At 39.0% G+C, this 20071-nt stretch overlaps 1 protein-coding gene across 8 annotated transcripts in view; it reads right to left on the reverse strand.

Moving 5' to 3' along the window:
* Window positions 1-20071, reverse strand: part of elavl2 (ELAV like neuron-specific RNA binding protein 2) — a 589373-nt gene that overhangs the window by 405981 nt on the left and 163321 nt on the right. For all 8 annotated transcript variants that reach the window (XM_051930137.1, XM_051930138.1, XM_051930135.1 and 5 more), the window contains one exon: window positions 2480-2570. In XM_051930137.1, coding sequence (XP_051786097.1) covers window positions 2480-2551 — 72 coding nt within the window. In that variant the 5' untranslated portion in view covers window positions 2552-2570. The remainder of the gene's footprint in view (window positions 1-2479; window positions 2571-20071) is intronic.

Raw genomic sequence — 20071 nt, forward strand, 5'->3', positions numbered from 1 at the left:
CAACTCTGGAGAACCTGTGTGGAGATGGAAAAAAACTTCCAGAACCACCACTACAAATACTGGGATAAGAGTTTTGGTGTAGAGACAGTCAAGGAGCAGGGTTTAAAAATGTTTCACATATAATGCAGGACAGGTACATACAGTAGAACCTCTGGTCACGAACGTTTCCGAACACATACAAATTGGGTTACGATCAAAACGTTTGTCAAAATTTTGCATCTGTTCATGACCACACACTCTGGTGACAAACAAAAACACTGGCGGACAGTTTCCCTTAGCGCATTCGTATGTGCCAATGGATTTCCCATTCTCAGTTTCCCATTTTCTTTTGTTTGCATATACAGGGCCTAACAAAGGAGCTGATGTTGCAAAAGGAGTTGTGTTAAACCAAGCAGAGGCCTCAAGTGCTGGTAAAACTGTTGCTTCTCATTCAACCACACTAGCAACTTGCAGGGGATAGAGTAAGCAAGGAGATCATATGCGAGAAAGCTAGGAAGATTCATGGTGATTTGCCGAGAAGAAAAAAAAAAAAAAAAAAAAAAAAATCTGAGTAGCGAAGATGAGGAATTTAAAGCCAGTAGAGGATGGTTTGAAAAGTTTCGCAAGAGAAGTGGCATTTAATTTTTTCCCCCTGTACTTAAGTGTTTAACATTGTAAGAGTTAGCGCTAGACCCTTATGAACCACTCGCTGTAGTTTTCTCTGTGTTGTTCAAGGTTTTCTCAGTGTTATTCAATGTTTTTACATTTAGTTTACTATTACACTGTGCATTCTATGGTATATATATTTTTTTTTAAGCACAAAAATTATTATTTACATACAGTTCCTAAGGTCTGGAACGGATTAATTGTATTTACATACAATCTTATGGGGAACTTACGCTCGGGTCGCGAACAAATCTGGTCGCGGCCAGAGTTTTGGAACAAATAACGGTCGTGACCAGAGGTACCACTGTGCCTAAATTTGGAATTACTAGGAAATGTAAAAAGACTGCAGTGGGTTAAGAGATGTAAAAAGAAACTGCAAAGGAAAAAAAGTTATACAAGGCGTACAAGACTAATAACTCCAATGTGAATTTGTAAGGCATATGAGAACAAGAGGGCAACAATTAATATTATTAGATAAGCTAAAAGACAGTCAGCGATAAATATACCAGATAAGGCAAAAAATGAGCTAGAGATTCCATCAGTATTTTAGTAGTAAAAGAATAGTCAAGGGGGAGATGAAGAGCAAGAATAGTAAAGGAGAAAAAAAAAAAGTGCAAGTTTAGAGCATCAGGTATTTCATTATGGTTTTCACATATGAGGAACCAGATAACTCCTCTCAGTGGTACAAGGGAGTGCTAAATTGGTACTGAGAATTTGGAAATTATGGAAGGACAAGTACTGCTTAGATTAAATAGGCTGAAATCAAACAACTTGCCAAGACCAGGTAATATTTATTCTCAAATTCTTAAGGTTAGTTAGTACATATACTTAAATCTTGATGCATATATATTATATATATATATATATATATATACAAACATACATCAGATCCAAACAACTATAGGACAGTCAGTTTATAATGATCCCTGGTGTAGAGTACAAGTCCAAAAAGGTTATGCTCACGCTTTATAATGCACTGGTGAGGCCTCACCTGGAGTACTGTGTGCAGTTTTGATATCCGGGTTACAAAAAAAAAAAAAAAATACAGCACTCAAAGTCCAGAGAAGGCAACTAGGCTGATTCTAATGCAACAGGGGATAAATGATGATAGATTAAAAGAGCTGGGCCTTTTCAGTTTAAACAAGATTAAGAAGAGACATGATTGAAGTGTTAAAAATTATAAAAGGGAATTAGTACAGTGGATTAGGACTGGTACTACAATGACTTCATGAAGAAAACATACAGTTGAAAACTTGAGGGTAAATTTCAGACAAACATTAAGGAGTTTTTCTTTAGACAGAACAATAGACGCTTGGAATAAGCTATCAAGTAGTGTGATATACGGTAGAACTTTAGGGATTTTCAAAGCCAGGTTTATTTTTGGAAGAATTAAGTGAATAGTACTGGAGAGCTTTATTACGCTGAATAGCCTATTCTAGTCTAGACTGTTTAAATGTTCTAATGTTCAAATAAACCAATACAAATACCCAAGACAACTCAGGGCAGTAATCACTGAGAAATGTGCTTGAACTAAGCATTGAGTAAAGGGTCTGAAATGCTTATGCAATTATGATGTTTCAGTTGATTTTTAATAAGCTTGCAAAAATTCCTAAAACCGTTTTTGCTTTGTCATCCTGGGGTATTCAGTGTTTAAACATTTAACACTGCAACAATGTGTAAAAAATTAACGGGTCTGAATACTTTCTAAAGGCACTGTAAATCAGAGTAAAAGAATTAAACATGTTTTCATGCATTATTAATATGAACATACACCATGCTAGACAACCAAGAACTTCAAATCCTACAAAACTCATAGGAAAAAAAATCTACACACCCCAGTCCAAGGCTCTGCTGCCCACGAACCACTTCGAAGCAGAGAAGCCACATCACACAGTCTGACTGCCATGTTACTTTGGACTTGCTGTCTGCAATATGGATACAAAAAGTACCTTAGGTTAGATTCAGGGAATTAAGTTAGGTCATTCACATTTTTACATTTTCAAAACAAATCAAGTAGCTTGTCATAACATCAACAGTGCTGCAGCATCCAGTGCCATGAAATAATTCACAGGACAGTAATGCAACATATAATTCAACACAGGACAACCACAAGACCAGAAAAGAAGTTTACTAAAAAAAAAAAAGACATCAATAGTTTGAAATTGATAGCAAAATAGGCAATAATAAAAAGCAGCAACAAGAGCAACAACTGCTCAATCAATCAATGACTGCTGAAGGTCTGTGCATCAGAGCTGGGAAGTCCTCTACAGTGCATCTTCAACCTGAGCCTGGAACAGGGGAGAGTCCCGAGGCTTTGGAAAACATCTTGCATCACACCCCAGTCCCAAAGGTATCACGTCCTAGTGAGCTCAACGACTTCCGGCCTGTCGCTCTGACGTCACATGTGATGAATACCATGGAGAGGCTGCTGCTTCACCACCTGAGGCCACATGTCCAACACGCCCTCGACCCTCTGCAGTTCGCATACCAGGAGAAGGTGGGAGCGGACGATGCCATCTATATGCTACACCAATCACTCTCCCACTTGGACAGAGGCAGTGGTGCTATAAGAATTATGTTTCTAGACTTCTCTAGCGCCTTCAACACCGTCCAACCTCGGCTCCTTAGGGACAAGCTGACAGAGATGGGAGTACATTCATACCTAGTGGCATTGATCATGGACCATCTTACAAACAAACCTCAGTATGTGCGTCTCGGGAACTGCAGGTCTAACATTGTGGTCATCAACACAGGATCACCACATGATTGTCAGAGCTGACTGTGTGCATAGGGTGCAGACCTATAAATACCTGGGAGTGCAGCTGGATGATAAATTGGACTGGACTGCCAATACTGATTCTCTGTGCAAGAGGACAGAGCCAGCTGTACTTTCTTAGAAGACTGGCATCCTTCAACATCTGCAGTAAGATGCTGCAGATGTTCTATCAGATGGTTGTGGCGAGCGCCCTCTTCTATGCGGTGGTGTGCTGGGGAGGCAGCATTAAGAAGGACGCCTCCTCACGCCTGGACAAACTGGTGAGGAAAGCAGGCTCTATTGTAGGCATGGAGCTGGACGGACAGTTTGACATCTGTGGCAGAGCGACAGGCACTCAGCAGGCTCCTATCAATTATGGAGAATCCACTGCATCCACTAAACTGTCATCTCCAGACAGAGGAGCAGCTTCAGCGACAGACTGCTGTCACTGTCCTGCTCCACTGACAGACTGAGAAGATCGTTACTCCCCCCCAAACTATGCGACTCTTCAATTCCATCCGGGGGGTTCGGGCTTGAGTAAACATCAACATTATTCAAAGTTATTGTCTGTTTTTACCTGCATTTTTATTACTCTTTAATATTGTTTTTTGTATCAGTATGCTGCTGCTGGAGTATGTGAATTTCCCCTTGGGATTAATAAAGTATCTAACTATTGCATATCAAAGGGCAGAAGCTGTTGCTGAATCAGATGTGGCTCAGATGCTACAGTACATTCTACCAGAAGATGGACTAACAGCTCATGGGAGGGGTGGAAGAGGTCCTTCAAAATGCTTTGCAGATATCCATCTAGAATGACTAATAAAATATCCAGAAACACTTCAGCTTTACAGGCTTCAAGAAGCGAGACTAAGAAATGGGAAAACACCTAGCACAGATATCACAACTATGTTTTACGCAAAAACATTACAAAAAGGCACAGATTTTCTGGAAACCGGTATAAATCACAAGTACTACGCCAGCACTTTAATATACTAATTACAGAAAATGAATCCAACAGTACTACAATGGAAAAAAATAAAACTCAGCACAGTGAGTCAGTGTAAACATTTTCCACCAGGTAACCATGGCTTCCTCCAATATCATAGAACTGCAGGTTAACAGAGGAGTGTAAATTGGCCCTGTATGGATGTTTATGCATGTGCTGCAATAGACTGGATCCCACCATGCAACAGACTGACATGCACACATGAATTCTATATACGTATGGCAATGGGGAAGGTGTTTTTTGGTCTTTAATAAATTCAAGTAGAAGAAAATGATCATCATAAATTCATCTCAAAATTAAGCAGACCTATTTAAGATTAGCCCTGGAAGACTCCCAAATCTGCATATTCTCATTCCAATCAATTTCACATTCAGCTAGTCATGCTCACTTAATCACCTTTAGTGCTGGGCAGTATACCAGTTCATACCGAAAACTGTTTATTTTTGTTATGATATGGATTTTTCTTATACCGCAACACTGGTATAAATTGCCTAAACGACATTCGGAACGTGGCGCAGCGGGAAACTGTTCAAGTGGGGACCTTTTTCACTGCTACACCGCTAAACACAGGTGTTGCACGGGGGCACTTTTTCACTGCTACACCGCTAAATAGGTGTGGCAGTGTAGGTATTGCGCGGTGAAAATGGACAGAACACATTCCGAAACTGACGATAAAATTGAACATGATGACACAGAAGAACTTTTGCCGAAAAAAAGGAGTCACGTCCGTTGTCTGGAGATACTTTGGTTTTAAAAGGTCAGATGTGGACCATTATGTTCAAATGTGTGAATACGGTTTCTATACTACTGGATAATACTGCAAGCCAAGTTGTACTTGTTTTATTTGGTTTCAATACAGTGTAATGTACCTGGGTACTGTGTAATAGTGTGACGACATGTTGACTTTATTCTCATACTTTGTCATTAAAGTAGAACATTGTAAACTAAACTTCATCGTAAAATGGATATTTAATTTACTAGATTTTCTCAAACCCCGTCATAAGTTATATAGCACATTAAATGCTTTGTGTTGTGATCCCCAAGCTTCTTAAACTGACTTCCTCTTGCACTAAGAGGAGGCGCCGGCAGCGATCGCCGCACAGAATACATTCACTTCATATTCCTGCTCTCTGAACATTTAGAATGCTAAGATAAATACTTGATATAAAATTTTCATGGTGAAATGCAGTAAACATGTATTAATCATGTGGGGGCACCGCAGCATGGAGGTTGCACTGCTGCCTCGCAGCAAGGGTGTCTCAGGTGTACCCTGCCTTGCATGTTTTTCTGGTGGGTTTACTCGGCGTGCTTCAGTTTCCTTTCTAAGTCATGTAGAATGTGGGGTTTTGTTATGCTATATTGACCCTGCTAGTGTATGTTTTTCTCGTATTCACCCTGCGATGTGCTGGCAACTCGTTCAGGGATGGGCGCCACTCTGAATGGATGGCATAATTAAACATGTATAACGAAGATATTTTTAAAGTTCTGAACACTCCGTGGGCTAAGTTTATAACTAGTTTTAATTTCACAAAGACGTTTATCGTGTGGTGATTGGTTATGTGGAGAAAGAAAAAGGAAGGATAGGAATTGGGGGTTTGGTACGTCAGAGACAGAACGCGTGCAATAAAGAAAGCCTGCTCAGAAGAACATCCATTGAATTCTGTGTTTGTGTCTCTGACCACCAGATTACAAACCCAATACTTATATATAATGTTCATTTGGATCTTGATCTTTGTTTGTCCGCGAATTCACTGCCTTGTGTGGTGTTCCTGCTGTGTTCAGTAGAGGGCAGTAGTGATGGAGGAGGAGAGGAAGTGAGGGGGAGGATCGTTGGATGAGGTTGGAGTGGTGATTAAAGACGATTGAACTAGAGGAGACTACGTGCTGTTTGTACTGGCTGAATACACAACACCTTCGTTGTTACTTTTGTTTACAAACACTGTCGATAGCACTCTGTTTAGATCTGGCGTCGACACCTGCTTCGTTGTCGAGACTGTGGTTTTTTGTGTTTCTATCGACCATCGTTGGTAGCACTTCGTCCAAATCGAATGTACACCCACTTCTTGGAGTCGGCAGTCAGAGTATATAAGTCGGGCACACTTCTGTGATTTTCCATCAGTCGGCGTTTGGAGTTCAAGAAAGAAGCATTGGTTCTTCCTTACTCTTTGGATTGCCACAAAGCAACCTGCGAGATTGGAGAAAGGTTGAAAAGAGATCGTGAGAGGAAACGACAGCGTCATGAAAACGAGATGGACTGTGAACGGAGAGAAGCAGAAATGCTCCTCCACCACCACATTACTACTATTCGAACAGTGATTCCGAGTAGGCCGTTCCTATCGAATCAACGTCTAAGGGTTTTGTTTTGTAATTGTGTTTCCCTTATAAAAAAATAATGCTGTGCGACAAAGGGCCCAGTTCACGACTGGCAGCCGCGTTTAAACAGGGAGCCCTTCACAGACAACTAACACGTGCAACATAGTTGGGCGCACATGGCTAGTTTACACAATATTTAAGTTAAACCTGTGCGATACCCATTCATACATCCAGTTTTTTGGAGCCTTGTCACACCTGCCATAAAGTTCTCTACACTGAACATACACCTGGGGACTCCTTACTGCGAGGGAGCAGCACTACCGCCTCACTACCGTGCATGTTTAATACCTGCTTTAATGCATTTCATCCTGAAAATATCAAGTATTTATCTTAGCATTGTAAATTTTCAGAGAGCAGGAATATCATGAAGTGAATAGATTCTGTGCGGTGATTGCGGTCTCCTTAGTGCGGGAGAAGTCAGTTTAAGAAGCGTAATGATTAACAAGTGGGTCAGGGAACACTTAACACAAAGCATTTAATGTGCTACATTAACTTATGATGGGGTTTGAGAAAATCTAGTAAATTAAACAATGATTTTAGGATGAAGTTTAGTTTACGACATTCTACTTTAATTATAAAGTAAACTATGAGAATAAAGTGGAAATGTCGACTTTATTCTCGACATAGTTTGTTTTTTTCTTCCCCGTGTCCATATTTTTTTCTTCACCATGGCCCTAATGCAATTCCGTAGGGCTATACCACAAATAGCATTATAAATGCAAGTTTTAGTTTTATTATTTATGCATATAGCTTAGCTTGAAGCAAGGTCCATATTAATGCAGTTTGCCCAAATGATGGTTCAGTTGGTAAAGATGTCATCATCAAGATTGCACTTGTTTTATTTTAATTTGGTGAATACTGTGTAATGCACCTGGGCTTGAAGCCTTGAAGTAATAGTACAACTATCAGTAATAATACTATTTTTTACTAGTTTAAATATTATGCAGTTTAATGATGGTAAAGTTGTTTAAAAAGTCACTTTAACGTGTCAGTGGACAGAGATTGTTAACATTAACAAAGTGTAGTTTTACAAAAAATATTTACTATTTATTCCTTTTCTAAGACATGTTCAGTGCAATACAACTTTTGACAAACACTTCTGGATATTTTACTAAGTCTAAATGCCTCTTTGGATGGTTGAAAATATGTTGTCAAAATTATAGTTTAAGTTGTTTGCAAGCATTGTTCAATAAAAAGGTTCTATATTTTGACTGCATCTGTCATGCAATGTGATTCCTTCTCTTCATTAGTGCCACCCCCTTGAAAACTATCACTTTACGGGGCCATGCAAACCTGTATTAATACTTGTGTGCACATTAAGTTTTTTTTTGTACACTGTACAATGCTCTGGACAGTGGAATAGGTTATTCTTAGCCAGTAACTGCAGTGGAAAATGTGGTCAACATCCACTCATGCATGGGAAAAAAAATACCGTCAAATACCGTGAAACCGGGATAATTTAGAAAAATACCGATATATAGAATTTTGGTCATACCGCCCACCCCTAATCACATTGTTTAGTTTAACTTACACATATTTGTAAGAAATACGTATTCTTTGCCATTGCCTTAAATGCTTACATTTCCACTACAATTTTAATTGGATTTAAATAATTCAGATTAGCAACGAGTGCTGACACAGGTAGTGTTCACCCTCAGGCCAACTCCCCCAGCCCTCCCCACGTGCTGCTCAGCTAATTTCACAAACCACTCTGATGTGGCAGCTGCACTGCATTTTACTTTGACCAGTAGCTGTTTTCCCTGCTGAAAAGACAGCTACAGCGTGTTTCGTTTCCTCCCCTCCCCCCCCCCCCCCCCCCTGCATGCACCACACAAGACGTTTGTCCTACTACCTATGCGATTTCACAGCACAATTATAAAGAGAAAGCACCTTTTCTGGGACTGGAATACACCAGTTGTCCACTCAGTCTTCCTAGATTTTAATGCTCTTTCCCTACTGTCGCCACAGCTGCGTATTGGTCTGCAAAAACTGACCACATACAACACTCTGTCAAAAATTGCTTGAGCATTACGGGGTTATGGGTTGTTCCTTTAAAAGATTTGAATGGCAGCAAAAATGCATTTTATACCTCAAAGAATAACACAAGAATTGCTTGTTATTTTAGCATCAAAATATAGAATACCTGAAAATGCATATTCTTAAGATTTCAGTTCTATGTTGTGAAACCAGGGCTGTAGAATCAGTACAGAAAACCTTACATTAATTGAAAGCATACAACATACAAGATAAGTGTCTGCCAAGTAGTGCATCTAACACTTCTAAATAAAAACACTGCAAGTATTTTTTTTCTTCAATTTGATGCTCTTCAAGCTAAATCTGAAACTGTAAAATTGATTTTTGCATCACATACTTTCACACTATCATCTTCTACAATTCACTGATACATACATTATTTTTTATTGGTTTTGACTGAAGTGTTCAAAAATTGAACTGTAGACTTTGTAAAACCACTTTTGTTAATTTGGGCATGGGTTTAAACTACCATAAATACGGAATATTCTGAAATTTGCAAACCTAGAAACAAGTAAATGTAAAAAAAAATGTAAATTAAAATACACTTTTTTTTTCTTGGCAGGGTGCAACCAAAATGGTATATTTGAATTTTGAAATTTTAACATACTGTAGAGGTCACAAGGATGTCAAGAGTCACACTGTCCAAAGTCAACTTGTTTATTTTATTACAGGAATCCCAAAAGCACACCCAGCCTTGACCTGGCACGCACACACTGAATCAAACACTGATGAGGAAGAAGAAAAAAAAAAAAAAAAAAAAAAAAAAAAAAAAAATCACAAAAATGCAATAGCTATCCCCAGTTCCGAAAAGTCCTAGCAGGCAGACTTGTGGTGAGCCGTCACTGTATAAATCAATGGCAGATTTTTGTAGAGTCATATGAGCTGCTAATGTAACATTTAGTAAAATTTAATAGTCTTTCTTCCAAACTTCTTCCATCAGGATGGCTGATCCAACATAAGTAAAGTAAAATGGCTAGTTACATTAGATTGATTCTTATTACCCTGTAGTACAGCATATGCATTCTATGTTACAGCTGCACCTGACAAGAAGCCACTGAATATAATTGTTGTAATTTAAGCAGACGAATTAAAATACACAATATTGTTTCTTCACGAACAATGCTTTCAGAGGAGTTTCCTTTGCACATCTTGTCTGAAGTATGGCAATCCCAAGATGTTAACTTAAAACAAACTGTCTTACAAGTTGCAAAACAATCCATAATGGAATTAAGACATTCCTGGCTGACATTTTCAAAATCTTCAACATCTTGTAGAAAAATGGTCAGATCTTCATTTATCATTCACGTGCTTATGTCATTACATTCAAGGCTACAAGTTGTAAATACATAACCACATTTTTAACCACTTAGATGCAAGATATCCTAAAAAGCCAAAATTTCCCAATTTAAGAGTCCTCAGTGCTGAATTAATAATGAGGCTGCAAATATTTTTTGATTCCTGAAATTTTAAACTATGGATCGTTTTAAACAATAAATAAGCTGTTGCTTTAGAAATGATTAAAAGAATAGTTTAAAAAGATATAGTAAAATTATCAACAGCAAATTTGCTGCTGTCAGAGGAGTAGTAATACTGGTCAGCAAAGTTTGATGGAAAAGGGGATTTTCAAGCTTAAAAACAATTTGAGAAGTCACACAAGTCACAACATGCCAAATACTCTAAAGCAGATTTCTTTAGTGGGACCAGATTCATGCAATTTTGATTATGAAAAGGATATAGACAGCTTGGCTTCTAAAAAGCTTGGTAATTGTTACGATTAAAGTTTTTACTAATAAACTACAAAAAAAAAAAAAAAAAAAAAAAAAAAAAAGACTTTTTAAAGAAAAACAAGAATTTCTGGGTAGAACAGAGAATGCTAATAGGGAGTAATTCACACTGGACTGCTCATTAAACGTTTCTTACAAATGAACCAACACTAATTGGCCATCAGAATTGGAATACATTTAAAGCAGTACACACAAAAAACACACCTCTTCTAAACAAAAATCACAGTTCCATAAATAACAGCCGAAGACCTTGAATAGAAAATTTAAGGAATTAGTACTGAAAACAACACCTTCTACAAGTTGTGTTCAAAAACTTTGCCAATCAATACTTATTAGCAAACACCTGCTGGAAATTAAACAGTCAATAGATGATGGCTGTCAGTCTACCACCTGCGTTTGCCGTTTGTCTAAGAAAGAGCTAATGGAACCCAAATTTATACCCATGTTGACAGGAATAGGGAGGTCACTGCTCTGGTCAATTTAAATAAGAAAATGGTTTAAATTTATTTACTTATACAATACTCTCTTGGTTTATGTATGGCTGGGTGATATGATTAGTGAATTAAATGATTATGATACTCATTTAACATCAGCAACAAATTGTTTGAAATCTACCCTAGTTTAAAAATTGTGCTTCAAGTGCTTAAATAGGAAATTAATCTAAAAGTAACATCGACTTAATTATGGAACATTAATATACTGAAAAAAGCCCATTGAAAATTGACTATAGCAGGCTGAATATTTATGAAATGCAACTAAAAGGTTTCATAATTTATAGGACCATTACTGTCACATGTACAGAGCAAAGTGAAATTCTTTCTTGCATATGATTGTACATACATTAGTTGTATTTAAGATTCGTTTTAAAAACTAGTTTCTCGTTGTTCAACAATAAATGGGTCTCTACAAAATATACAAGATGCAAGATAGATTCTAGTATAATGTTGAGAACTTCCTTTGTGAAAGCACTGTTAAATTATTTTTCAAAACAAAGTATGCAATAGAATGTTTCATCCATGTGAATCTTCTGCGTACTGAGAAATATTAGTGGTTGTTTCAGTTAAAGACTGCTGGCTTTTTGAAATCAATTTGCCTATGACTGTGCTTGTCAGTTTCTCTTTTGGGCTGCCCACCAGGGCTCACAAAAATTCAGTAGTCTGATGTCCTGGGGCTATTACATTTTCCTATTGTTCTACAAAATGTAACACCACTATGCCCAATGGGCTACCTGAATTACTTTGAGAGAAATCAAATTCCCCCCTTTATTTGCTTTGTCTCTAAAGACTTGCTATTTGAATAGTTAACAAAAAAATCATGTAACGAACAGCATTTTAAACATGTCTGCAGAGATGTGTACACCGATGCATGTGTATAATACATTTACTTCTCTTTCTTTCATAGTGTAATAGTCCTGCTGGAGATTCAGAGGGCCATTTGGCTGGACCACTACTATGCACTGTGCTTTCAGAAAGTGCAGTACACCTCATGCAAATGAAATGTTACAGCGAGACAGGGTGTTCCTGGGAAAAAGGGTAGAATGAGACAGAGAAACAGGATAGAGTGTGGAAGGTGCTGGAACAAAGACACCCTGTCTCAGCATTGGGAAGAGCAACGTGGTATACAGGGAAGCAAATTGAGGTTTGATGAGCCTCTGTTAATTTCCTTCAAATTAAACTCCCACTGTTCTATCCCTGGGATATGTCTCAACTTTTTAGATCTGATTCGTTCAAATCCTTTACACTACTCATCTTCCACTCCAGTAGAAGCATGCCGTTCTGTCACTCATTTCCCTTTACTTGCTTGTTCACTCTGTACTATTCATGCACGTCTTGCTGCTCTCATCTGCATGCATGCCACTCCCCTACCTCCTCACCAGTGTCCCAGTTTCAGCACCTTCCACATTCCACCCTGTCTCATGCTCCATCCACCCTTTTCCCCAGGACTGCCTACTTTGCTTACAGGTTTCATTTGCATATCACACTGCAGCTTCTGAAAGCACAGTGCTCAGTAGCTGTCCTGCCACAAGGCCACCTAAATCTCTAGCTGGATATTAACAATAAGATGTTTGGCAAACAATTAGGGTATTGCTGCCATCGTCTGTAAAGGCGTGCAGTTTTCACTTCATTAATTTACTGTTGCTAAGTGATAAAGAGTTTTATGGAGCTCTTAAAAGGGACATGGGCAAACAGAAAGGTACTTCACAGTTTTGCATTCACACGTGAAAGTTTAGAAGTATTTTTTTTTGTTTTCCCAGTCCCATTAGCGGCTTGGTAGAATTTGCAAGGGCCATGAAGCGAATTATGGTGCTCAAAAATCGCTGACACACGTGTGTGCGTGCTAAAATTTGAGAGGGAGACATGTGGTATAGTGGGTCCCCAGCTCCCATCAAAGGCCCATTTTTAAAATAAATAATGACTGTGCTCGCGGCTTAGTGAGGGGGCGTGGCGGTTATGTGGCTGAAGCAGTACTCAGGTGAGAAACGCCCTTATCGCGAATCGCCCTAAGTGTACAGGTGAGAGACCGCCCGCATCCGTGATTGTTCCTGGGGCTGCTAATTTGCTACAGCTGCCATGCCCTCTTGATAAAATAAAAGCGCGAGTCGGCTAGGGGAAAAAAAAAAAAAGAACGAGAATGAAGAGAGGTTGCAGGAGAAAGAAGGAAGTGGACAGAGAAAGGCGGTGTGGGAGAGTGAGTGAGCGAGCGAACGCAGGCTCGCGCATGCAGCTATACAGGAAGCCTGGGTGTTGGGCCGACACCCGGGAGTAGTAGTAGTGGTCGCTCCCGCTGAGTGATCATGTAGCGGGAGTGACCAGTGATGAAGGACGGATGACTCTCCGCGTAAGGCAGTGGGAGTCCGGACTTGGGACGTGGATTTCCAGCGTGAGCGCCATGGTCACTGGGGAATCCCAAGTCACTGTTTGGTGGGGCCTACCGTAGCCAGGGATCGGTAAGGCGAACCGAACAGTTGGACAGTGGAGAGAAGGCCAGCTGCTGAGAGGGCGACTCTCCTGTTGCAGGGCCCAGAAGGGTGAAGCAGGGGAGCCGCCAGAGGAAAGGAGACACCGGGCTCGTATTTTTTAAAAAAAGAATGCTTCCTGCATTATTTTAACCATTGTTATAAAAAAAATGTCTATATTTTAACCTCCACTCTTCACGTTTGTTTTATGATTTAATGAAGACTTTTTGATAAAGCACCACTTTATTTAATTTGAACACTGTTTTTGTTCTGTTTTAATAAAAGCACTTGACACTTTTGCACCATCCCCTTGCTATGTTGTTGCCTCACTGCTTAGCTCATCTGTAACATTACCGATGGTGTCAGGTTAAGGGCTCCCATACAGAAGATGGGAGCATGCACAAACCCACATCGTCACAAGGTAGCATATGGATTTATGCAAATACTTCAGCTTTACATGGCCAAAATAGAGGTCAGAATGAAGAATAGAGGAAGAACAGACAAAGTAGTGCAGTCCACCACAAAGCAGAAGAATTCAAAAAATATCTGATTATGAGGCAAAAGGATATTTTTCTCGTTTCATGGACAAAAGAATTTGTTGCTGGAACATAAGGTAAACAACACCATTTTCTATTGGGTGTGTTTATTCTTAGCAATTTCTGACTCAAACACTTGTTACTGGAATCAGTCATTTTAGGAAAGACATTGTACTAAAAGCATGACAAACCTGTGCATCACAAGTGTAGGGGTGCCTAGTATGCAACTTCTTTCCATGAACAAATGTCAATTGCAAAGAAAATACAAACCCCTGATAAAACTTTTCAGAACAGCATACGGTACTACAATGCCAAAAGTGAACTACCAGTAGCAAACGTTAACAGCATTTGCAAACTTCAAACAGCAAGTGGCCTAGGTCTTGGTTCTACTTAAATTATCAACAATCATGCATGCAAAGAATTTATTGGAGCAATAGCACAAACTCCTATCTCATGCTAAGCATGCAGCTTTTGTTTCGATTAAGAGCGAGTGCTGGACAAGGCAGAAGCACATAACTGGATATTACAACTGGAACTGGGTGCTATAGCCTTAAATGGAACGCCACTGAAAGCCTGCAGCAGGAGCGCTTTTATGAAAATGCCAATATGAGCAAAATTAGTTTGACCGGTTGTCAGTATCTGTATGTATTCACAATATCAGGTGGTTTATAGATTATATATTAAATATTTTACTGCAAAGACCAGCCTATACAAAGAACCTACAAACAATAACTTTCCAAAAATGGATACATAAAAATGCAACTGGAGATTTTAAAAACTGGAGGTTCTGTGCCTACAGTATTTTCTTGGGCTGGCTTTAATGTAGATCTGTCTAGAATGACAATATTCCAAGTCAAATTGAACGCACATTTATTTATTTATTTATTTATTTATTTTTTAACAAACTATTTGACAGCAAACGCAGCATTTCTTTTGGTTTTACACTGAAATGAAGTCATCTGTTGTATCCAATACCACCTACTGAAAATATTTCACAACTTTCTTATATATGCTATTAAATGGCAAAGCCATTTCAAGTTTGGGCAATCCCTTCAGGAGCACACCAAGAAACAGTTCTAGTAGACATTGCTACTACAACTTCATTTGTTTAGTTCAAAATATTCAATTTTGTATGTGAAGTGCTTCAAAACAAAGACTAGGGTGGGCAAGAACAGATTACACTCCTTAGTCTCCCTGAGAAAGCTTAAACATTAATGCTTATGTAAAGTGACAGACTAAAAAATTGAACCTCATATCAAGAATAAATGACAGAGAAAACCACCTCATAGAAGGGCAAATAGGCAGTTGAGGGGAAAATGCGACAGGAGATCAGAAATTGTAAAATTATTTTAGCAATTCTTTAATTTTTTGGGTTAAATTTTTTAGTTTTACCATTTAAAATCATTAAAATTTTAATTTAAAAATGGAATTTTAAAACCAAGCAGTTTTAGTAATCCAGAGTCAAATTTTAATGAAGCCAGTACAAGGCAAGCCCTGTTGGATGTTGGACTTTATAGAGGATGTCTTAGAGGAGCCATTCTTCTGTGAGGGCTAAATCTGAAGGAGATGAGAGCTAATCCAGCACATCCAGCTCTGTGTTGCAGTAGAGAATTGGCAGACCTGGTCCAAGTGTCTTTACAGAGGGATGTAGGCAGGCAACCATAAAATCAGTTCCCAGAAAAAGAGATTGTTATAGTTGTGGATTATTTAAATGGAATTTTGGAAAGTGAGAGGATGCCTGAGGAGTGGAGAATAAGTGTATTGTAGTGCTGGGCGGTATACCGGTTCATACCGAAAACCGTTTTTATTTTTTTTATGATATGGATTTTTCTTATACCGCAACACCGGTTTAAATTGCCTAAACGACGTTCGGAACGTGGCGCAGCAGGAAACTGTTCAAGTGGGGACCTTTTTCACTGCTACACCGCTAAACACAGATTTGTTGCACTAGGGCTCTTTTTCACTGCTACACCACCAAATAGTGGGCGGTAGCATAGGTATATGGAGGACTATTTCGGACAAAATTAAATTTGTGCATTTATTTAAGTTCTGTGAAATGTGAAAAATGGACAGAGAGCATTCCGAAACTGAAGTCGATGATAAAGTTGAACATGAACAACAGAAGAACTTTTGTCGAAAAAAAGAAGTCACGTCCGTCGCCTGGAGATACTTTAGTTTTAAAAGGTCAGATGTGTAAATACTGTTTCTATACTACTGGATAATACTGCAAGCCAAGTTGTACTTGTTTTTGTACTTGCTAGTGTATGTTTTGCTTGAATTCATCCTGCGATGTGCTGGCGACTCATTCAGAGATGAGCGCAACTCTGAATGGATGGCATAATTAAACATGTATAACGAAGATATTTTTAAAGTTCTGAACACACCGTCAGCTAAGTTAATAACTAGTTTTAATTTCACAAAGACGTTTATCGTGTGGTGATTGGTAATGTGGAGAAAGAAAAAGGAAAAATAGGAACTGGAGTTTTGGTAGAGAGCAGGAATATCATGAAGTGAATGGATTCTGTGTGGTGATTACTGCAGGCGCCTGCTCTTAGTGCGGAGGAAGTCAGTTTAAGAAGCGTAGTGATTAAAGACTGGGTCGGGGAACACTTAACACAAAGTGTTTGATGTGCTGCATTAACTTATGATGGGGTTTGAGAAAATCTAGTAAATTAAACATTGATTTTAGGATGAAGTTTAGTTTACAACATTCTACTTTAATTATAAAATAAACTGAGAATAAAGTGGAAACGTTGACTTTAATATTGACCTAAGCGTCAACATTAAAGTGGAAATGTCAAGAATAAAGTCATGTCAAATTTATTCTCGACATAGTTTGTTTTTTACTTGTGTGTCCATATTTTTTTTTCTTCACAGTGGCCCTAATGCGCTTCCATAGGGCTATACCACAAACAGCATTATAAATGCAAGTTGCAGTTTTATTATTTATGTATATAGCTTAGCTTGAAGCAAGGTCCATATTAATGCAGTTTGCCTAAATGATGGTACAGCTGGTAAGATGTCATCACCAAGTTGCACTTGTTTTATTTTATTTTAATTTGGTGAATACTGTGTAATACACCTGGGCTTGAAGCCTTGAAGTAATGGTGCAACTATCAGTAATACTATTATGTATTTTATTGTTATTATTTATTAGTTTAAATATTATGCAGTTTAATGATGGTAAAATTGTTTAAAAAGTCACTTAAACGTGTCAGTGGACAGAGATTGTTAACATTAACAAAGTGTAGTTGGTTTACAAAAAATATTTACTATTTATTCCTTTTCTAAGACGTGTTCAGTGCAATCCAACTTTTGACAAACACCTCTGGGTATTTTACTAAGTCTAAATGCCTCTTTGGATGGTTGAAAATATGTTGTCAAAATCATAGTTTAAGCTTTTGCAAAATTTGTTCAATTAAAAGGTTCTATATTTTGACTGCATCTGTCATGCAATGTGATTCCTTCTCTTTAGTGCCACCCCCTTGAAAACACTCACTTTATGGGGCCATGCAAACCTGGATTAATACTTGTGTGCACATTAAAATGTTTTTTTGTACGATGTACAATTCTCATAACAGTCGAATAGGTTATTCTTAGCCAGTCTACTGCAGTAATTGCAGTGGAAAATGTGGTTAACATCCACTCATGCATGGGGAAAATAATACCGTCTAATACCGTGAAACTGGCAGAATTTAGAAAAATACCGTGATATAGAATTTTGGTCATACCGCCCACCTCTAGTGTATTGGTACCGATATTTAAGAATAAGGGGGATGTGCAAGACTGTAGTAACTACAGGGGAATAAAATTGATGAGTCACAGCATGAAGTTAGGGGAAAGAGTAGTGGAAGCTAGGTTAAGAAGTGAGATGATGGTTAGTGAGCAGCAATATGGTTTCATGCCAAGAAAGAGAACCACAGATGCAAGGTTTGCTCTGAGGATGTTTATGGAGAAGTATAGAGAAGACCAGAAGAAGTTGCATTGCGTCTTTGTGGACCTGGAGAATGCATATGACAGGGTGCCTCGAGAGGAGCTGTGGTATTGTATGAAGTTGGGAGTGGCAGTACGTAAGTGTTGTACAGGATATGTACGAGGGAAATGTGACAGTGGTCAGCGGTAGGAGTGACGGATGCATTCAAGGTGGAGGTGGGATTACATCAGGGATCAGCACGGAGCCCCTTATTTGCAATGGTGATATAGACAGGTTGACAGATGAGATTAGACAGGAGTCCCCATGGACTGTTTGCTGATGACATTGTAATCTGTAGCGATAGTAAGGAGCAGGTTGAGGAGACCCTGGAGAGGTGGATAGGCTCTAGAGAGGAGAGGAGAGGAATGAAGGTCAGTAGGAACAAGACAGATTACATGTGTGTAAATGAGAGGAAAGTCAGTGGAATAATGGATGCAAGGAGTAGAGTTGGCCAAGGTGTACGAGTTTAAATACTTGGGAACAACAGTACAGAGTAAAAGGGGTTGTGGAAGAGCAGTGAAAAAGAGCGCAGGCATGGTGGAACGGGTGGAGAAGAGTGACAGGAGTAATTTGCGACAGACGGGTATCAGCAAGAGTGAAAGCAGGGCTTGCAAAATCGCTAGCCCGACGTCCCGGGCCTATTGTGTCTTCCAGTCGGGCTACTAAAATCTCTCTCAGCCCTGCCCGTTGGGCTATCATAGGAAGGAAAAATATATGTCAGTGCTTTTGCATTCTTTCGCAAATGTAGCTGGGTAATTATGTCATTTTCGGGCATCGATGAGCCACTGTCAATATGTGAAATATTGAAATCGCGTTTGAATTCGCGCTTGTTTTTTACTTTCACTTAAACATGTGATAGAGGTTGATTGTGCAGAGAATTTAAAAAATCGCTGACCGTTGTGTGTGTGCGTGTGTAAAAATAGATGGATTTACGCAGGTGTTTTAGTTCTGCTGAGCCAAATAAGACAGGTCAGGGTGAAAAGGGGACAGCCAAAGAAAAGCCTACCACAAAGCGGAAAAGTTATGACAAATCAGACTATGAGGCAAAAAGAAAGCGCAGCTTTTTGGTTTCATGGACAAAAGAATTTCTGTGGCTGGAATAGGACAAGCTAAATAACAATGTTCTGTCGGGTGTGTCGTGAGTTTCCCTCGATTTCTGACTCGACAAGCGCCTTTGTTACTGGGACCAGTAATTTTAGGAAAGACTCCATCAGAACCTATGAGAAATCTCTGCATCACAAGAAATGCATTGGTGCTCAGTCTGCAGCATCTTTCCCAGAACAAACACCAATTGCAAAAAACATACTAAAAATAAACCAAGCACAACAAAAGTCCTGAAAAAGCTGTTTAGAACAGCGTACTATGTTGCAAAGAGTGAACTACCATTGGCAAAATTTAGCAGTCTTTGCAAACTTCAAAAAGCAAATGGCCTAGAGATCTTGGTTCCACTTACCTCAATGACCATGCTTGCAGAGAGTTTATTGGAGCAATAGCACAAACTTCAAGAGACCAGATCGAAAAGGAAATTCAAGAAAGCAGGTTCTTATTCATTCTTGCAGATGGCAGTACAGACACTGGTATAATAGAACAGGAGTTGGTTCATATCAGGTATGTGAGAGATAATGGTGACATATCCACATACATGATCAAATGTCAGCCAGTCAAGAGTGCAAATGCTGCCTGTATTTTAGAGGCTATTGTTGAAGCAGTGAACACCATGGGTATCAGAGAAGACACATGGAAAAAGAAAGTAGTGTGTGCAAATTTTGATGGTGCTGCAGTGATGATGGGTGAGAAAACAGGAGTAGCTGGGAGTCTGAAACAGAGGATACCCCACATCATAACAATCCACTGTGTGGCACACAAATTACAGCTAGCCGTGCTGGATAGTGTGAAAGGCTGCGAGTAAATGGTGAAAATTTGAAGATACACTGAAAACTATCTTTAAGATGTACTACTATTCCCCAAAGAAGCAAAGAGAACTGACAGAAATAAGTGAACTGCTAAAT

This window comes from Erpetoichthys calabaricus, chromosome 7 (assembly GCF_900747795.2).
Source record: "Erpetoichthys calabaricus chromosome 7, fErpCal1.3, whole genome shotgun sequence".
Taxonomy (NCBI): Eukaryota; Metazoa; Chordata; class Cladistia; order Polypteriformes; family Polypteridae; genus Erpetoichthys; species Erpetoichthys calabaricus.